General features: G+C 41.0%; 1 protein-coding gene across 1 annotated transcript in view; it reads right to left on the reverse strand.

Annotated features, from left to right (window-relative positions):
- Nucleotides 1–5,390, reverse strand: part of SAV1 (salvador family WW domain containing protein 1) — a 29,665-nt gene extending 24,275 nt beyond the window's left edge. Inside the window, exons 1-2 of the mRNA XM_055537595.1 lie at nucleotides 5,251–5,390; nucleotides 2,541–2,984 (exon numbers count right to left, since the gene is read on the reverse strand). Coding sequence (XP_055393570.1) covers nucleotides 2,541–2,984; nucleotides 5,251–5,344 — 538 coding nt within the window. The 5' untranslated portion in view covers nucleotides 5,345–5,390. The remainder of the gene's footprint in view (nucleotides 1–2,540; nucleotides 2,985–5,250) is intronic.
- Between the last annotated feature and the right edge of the window lie 610 nt (nucleotides 5,391–6,000).

Raw genomic sequence — 6,000 nt, forward strand, 5'->3', positions numbered from 1 at the left:
TTTATTTTTAAAACTCACTGCTGCTACTGCTACTGCTGCTATGTCGCTTCAGTCATGTCCGACTTTGTGCGACCTCATAGACGGTAGCCCACCAGGCTCTGCCGTCCCTGGGATACTCCAGGCAAGAACACTGGAGTGGGTTGCCATTTCCTTCTCCATAAAAAAACTCACTACTGGATAACAAACTATTTCTAAGGTTAAAAACTACACGATATTCAGTTCAGTTGCTCAGTCGTGTCTAACTTTTTGCAATCCCATGGACTGCAGCATGCCAGGCCTCCCCATCCATCAACAACTCTCGGAGCTTACTCAAACTCATGTCCATCGAGTCAGTGATGCCACCCATCTCATCCTCTGTCGTCCCTTTCTCCTCCTGCCCTCAATCTTTCCCAACATCAGGGTCTTTTCAAATGAGTCAGTTCTTCGTATCAGGTGGCCAAAATATTGTAGTTTAAGCTTCAACATCAGTCCTTCCAATGAACACCCAGGACTGATTTCCTTTAGGATGGACTGGTTGGATCTCCTTGCAGTCCAAGGGACTCTCAAGAGTCTTCTCCAACACCACAGTTCAAAAGCATCAATTCTTCGGCACTCAGCTTTCTTTACAGTCCAACTCTCATATCCAAACATGACTACTGGAAAAACCATAGCTTTGACTAGACAGACCTTTGTTGGCAAAGTAATGTCTCTGCTTTTTAATATGCTGTCTAGATTGGTCATAGCTTTCCTTCCAAGGAGCAAGCGTCTTTTAATTTCATGGCTACAGTCATCATCTGCAATGATTTTGGAGCCCCAAAAAATAAAGTCATTCAACTCACTGTTTCCATTGTTTCCCCATCTATTTGCCATGAAGTGATGGGATTGGATGCCATGACTTAGTTTTCTGAATGTGGATATTAGAAATAGCCAAAATAAACACTAAAGTATGCAACTGTCAATCCTTTAACCTAGAAGCACTTTAAAAACAAAAAAGGTACTTACCTATTTTCATTGCACTATTTCTATGTCTAGAAAACCTCTCCTCTTCAGTATCCCAATGAGACTTGAATGTGCGCTTTCACAAAATAAGCTGCTTTTGCCACCTTTTCCAGACTATTCTTCAATTTTCAAAACTTATGTGATCTATTTTCTCCTAAACTTATAATTAAATCTCATTTTTCCTTCAAATGCATCATAAGTTTGTACTTTGTCTCTAACACCACTGGTACCTGAGGTCCTCTTTCCTCTAGCAATTTATTCCGAGTACAACTACTAAACTAATGTTTAAACACTGCTTTCATAAAATTAAAATCTTGTCCTTTTGAAATCTGCAACGGCTTCTGCTTGACCTGAGTTTAAATTGTATAGCCTGCTGTTGCATCACTAATCTCTTTTCCACCTTATTCAAACTTATTACTTCAAACTAGACAGAACTACACAGCTCCCTGGATTTACACATCTGCTGTTTTCACTGATTTTTCACCTACAATGTCCTTTCTATGTCTCCTATCAATCTGAAGTCCAAGCTCAAAGAAAACAGTTCAGATCCCACCTCTTCCACGAACGATTCTCTATGCATTCTAGCCTATGCTGATCTCTCTTCTGACTCCCCTTACACAAAGTACAACAACTAATTCGTCTGTGATCATTTGGCATATATAGGTTTTGTTTTCCCAATTAAGGTATCAGGACACAGATACCAAAGGGAAAATACTAGACATGTAAACATTAATACCAAATGAATGAAGTATAAATGTATCAGATATTTTTTATTTTTATCCTGCCAAACTGTAAAGCCTACAACTTACTAGGAAAAAAATCAGATGAAAAAGTTTGATTTTTCAGCTTGCTTCAGTTTACCTAGTGTAACTTAGTACTTCAGGAATAAAGTAGAACTGTGCATTTTACCTCTCTCTTCTGCTCCTTGTACTATGTCCCAAAGTCAGCAAATACACAAAGCAGAGTTTAAAAAATTATATGGAAAATATTTTTCCCCATTGCAAAAAGAACAAAAGGACACAACACACAACCAACCATTTGACAATCAGCCTTTTTAAACCCGGGAAATAATTATTTAACTACAAAAACAGGTCTCTTAAAAACAAAACAGAGCAAGTTCTAGCTAAGCTATGATGCAGTTGTCCATGGTATCACCTACCATGCCCAATTCTTCCTATTTGCCTTTGCTTTCCCAGGTTTAAGTCCAGTTTCTCTGAAATCCTAACCATCCCATCCTACCAAATCTAAACCTAAAGTCAATCCAACTATAGACACTAAAATTTCTAAGTTTTCAAAGTTCATACTGCCTAGATAGACTTCAGATATGTACCAAGCTTTTATAAAATAAGTTAAATAGATGAGTTAATGGACATAAAATTCTTTCCCTCAGTGCAGGTGAGTAATTATTTGCAAGCTGGCTTAGCAAGACTAGCAAAACAGAATAGTAGTTCTCTAGGAGTATCTGTTGGCTTTCCAAGAAAATCCAGAAAACAACATCATCTGAATGAAGTGTTAATAAATCTAAATATACAAACTAATGTCGTATTTATATTTTAAGTTACCTGAAGCATGCCTCCCCTGATTCTGTGGCATTCTTTGGAAGAGATCATGGTTGTATTCATAATACCTATAGTCTTCATGTGCACGATCTCCAAGTGGGCGCCTCCTCTGACCATCAAAATAATTATCTGAATAATAATATCGGGAACCAGAGTCTCCATTTTCGGAAGCAAAGTTAACTTCTGTTAAAAATGACTGAGAAGAGCCATATTCCCTAGGGACATCTGCTAGACTCCTGGCAAGGTAAGAAGGTGCAGATAATCTGTTGCTTTCTCTTCTCATCATTTCATGAGGTGTTCTTTGAATTGGAGTTCTAAGGAAACTATGGTTTCTTGAAACTATTCCATCTCCAGAAGCTGAAAAGGCATTAGCGCCTGAATCTGGAAGACAGATATCAGTTCGTCTTGGAATTGTTGGACCGTGCCGGATAAAAGAAGGCATAAGATCTATAATAAAACAAAAGAATAAAATGACTAGTAAATAATATGCTTTTCCAAAGTTGTTTATTTACATCCTACCCCAAAATGAAAAATTTCAATGGACTTAAGAAAACACAATTAAAAACTTTAGCAAAGTATCTGGGTATTTTAAATTGAGGCTGATTGCCATACTCCCACTCAAATGAATTTATAATTTGTATGAATGTGTTATAAGTATGCTCTAGCAGAATCAAACATATTCTGCATACTACCAAACATAATATGATGAAACATCAGTAAGTTAAACTACAAAATACGTATTAATGAAATACTCATGATTAAATGTATAAAAATAGTAAACAATCTAACAAATGGATACATTTACCAGCGTAACTTAACATTAGTTTGTTTTGCAGACTGTACTTCATTTCCAAAATTCCCCAAACTCTTCTTTACGTAAAACACAATTTAAAAAATGAAACAGAACATAATGCTGTTTTCAAACATGTAAAGGTGAATTCCTTTAAAAAAAAATTTAAAAATTATTAATCTGGCATTCCTACTCTTGGAATTATGTAGCAATAGTACAATACTCAAAAGATGGAAAAACTAAAAATTAAGCTATGAAAATTAAAAAAAAATTTTTTTAATCTCATTTCAAAGAGACACACAAATGTTGAATCAGTTCCAAAACAAACAAACAAAAAAACGCCAAGTCTAAAACCATGGCTCCTTTAAGAACAATTATAATTCAAAACAGAAGAAAACAGGGCAATGGCTTTAAGGATACAGTACTTCTGAATATAAAACTTAAATAAATACCTTAAGCATTCCTGGTTAGAAAGCAAACACCTTTAAAACAAGAAGAAAACTGGAACTGGAGCCCATTTTATTAGTTCACTAAGTAGACAGTATCAGAACGCACGCATATTAATATGTAACAGAAGCCAAGCAGACAAAAATTAGTATCCGAATAAACAAGGTTCAACATTTGATGAAACTAAAACAAAATACTATATATCAAAAGTTATTTGTTAAAAGGTGTGGCAAACATATTTCATGATTTTAAGGAATGTTGAATAACATTGTTTATCTGAAGCTAACTGCAAGCTAACCTAAACTTGGCCAAAATCCTCAGAGAATACGTAAATGAAAAATAAACTATTTTTAAAAGTTTTTAAAAATCAAGTTTCAGGTTATTGATGTACCCATCCGATCTGTTCTGTAAGAAAGCACTGCAAATACAAGGATAAATCTGGAAGGTTGATGATGTGGTTATAATGGAAAAACATGCTCTCCACCCCTTTTTGTGCGATCTTGGGCAAATATTACTAGGAACCTCTATGAAAAGCTTTCCCAATTACAATATGAGGTAATGCTTAAGTCACAAAGTCATCAGCTTCCAAGAAGGAAACTTACACAAAGGGCCCAGCATTCAGTATGAACACCAAAAAACTTGCTCCTTACCTCACAAATGTTCTGAACACACAAGCAAGAATTAAAAAGGCAAAAGATTCAGTAGGAAAATTAGAGTCAAATACTTAAATTGAAAATAAGTAAAGTGTCAGCGAAATGCACTGTATTAAAAAATGTTTATAAACACACACACAACTTTTTTCGTAATTTTCCCGAAAGTATGATGGAAATTATTTTGAGTCTCTGGCGGATTTCTAGGAGGTTTTATTTGAAGAAATTCTCATGAACACAGCCAAACTCATATAATTTTTGGCTCTTCAACCCTGAGATCTACAACTGACGAGACTTTTGGGGCAGCAGCTACAATAGCGACGGTCAGCTTTCACCTCCGGACGTCATCATCCAACAGCTGGACTAAGAATTCTACTCAAGCGTTCGCACAACTTCGAGCAGGGCTAGTGACAAACGCAGTGCTTGCAAACACAATGCAAATCTCGACGTAACAAGAGGAAAACGTGTGCCCCAGTGTAATCCCTTTAATTCCTACAGAACCAGGGGATGAGCACAATTTGTTTCCTAAAGAATTTCTTCCAGTAATTAAAACCAACAACATAGCTTCCAGAAGGGAAGTCTGTAGATTTTGAGAGGCCGGACGGGGCCGGGGCGGGGGGTGGGAAACGGAGGTGGACTAACTTAAGTTTTTTACTCTTTATCAGCTTTCAAAAAACGAACATCACTCCAGGCATTAAAAAAAAAAAAATCACAGAGGCCAAAAGGAAAGACAAGCCGCGGGGAGCGGCGTCGGACACCCAGCCCGGGTCCCCCGCAGCCCGCGGCCGCCCAGGCCAGGTGTGGGCGCACCCCGCCCGACACTCACTCCGCAGCAGAGGCGACGTCTCCTTCTTCACGTACTTCCCCTGCACCTCGGCCGGCTTGGACACTTCGTTTTTGGTTTTCTTCCGGGACAGCATCCTTGACCACGAGGCCCCAGGCCACGCCAAGCAGCCGCCCTAAGGCTCCGCGCCGGGCGCCGGGCGTCCCCGCCGCCACCTCCGCCGGCGCCACCGCCTCCTTCCCTCCCGAGCCGCCGCCGCCGCTGCCGCCTCTCCGCAGCCCGGGGTTGCCCACAAGGACTGCCGCATGTTCGGGGCGCTAAACGCGCCGGTCACCGCTCAATCGCTTGTCAGTTCCTTCCCGGAAGTCAGCCGGCTCCGCGTCGTTGCCCGAGGACTCCGAGAGAAGAGCCAGGAACGCCCCGCCAGGGCCATGGTCCGCTGCTGGCCACCTAATAACCGCTACTGCTGCAGCCACTGTCACCGCCTACGTCCCGTAAACTTTCCCTGCGGCCGCTGGGAATTCTGGGAAACTCGACGCTGCGCGAGCGCCGCCACCCCTCCCCCACCCGCTCCCGGGCGTGGCTCGGGCCAGGGGACGCGGGGCCGCCCTCTCAGCTAACGGGTCGCCTCGGCGTCTTCGGGAGGAGCAGCGGCAGCTTTCACTCCCGCTCGGCGAGGAGCAGGTCTGGTGGGCACTTTGGACAAAACGTGCCAGACTGAGCGCAGGAGGCCGTGGCGCGCTCCTGCAGAGGAACCTCCTCTACCCGCAGATTTTTCTCTCAAGACCTTGA

The sequence above is a fragment of the Bubalus kerabau genome, chromosome 10 (genome assembly GCF_029407905.1).
Source record: "Bubalus kerabau isolate K-KA32 ecotype Philippines breed swamp buffalo chromosome 10, PCC_UOA_SB_1v2, whole genome shotgun sequence".
Taxonomy (NCBI): domain Eukaryota; kingdom Metazoa; phylum Chordata; class Mammalia; order Artiodactyla; family Bovidae; genus Bubalus; species Bubalus kerabau.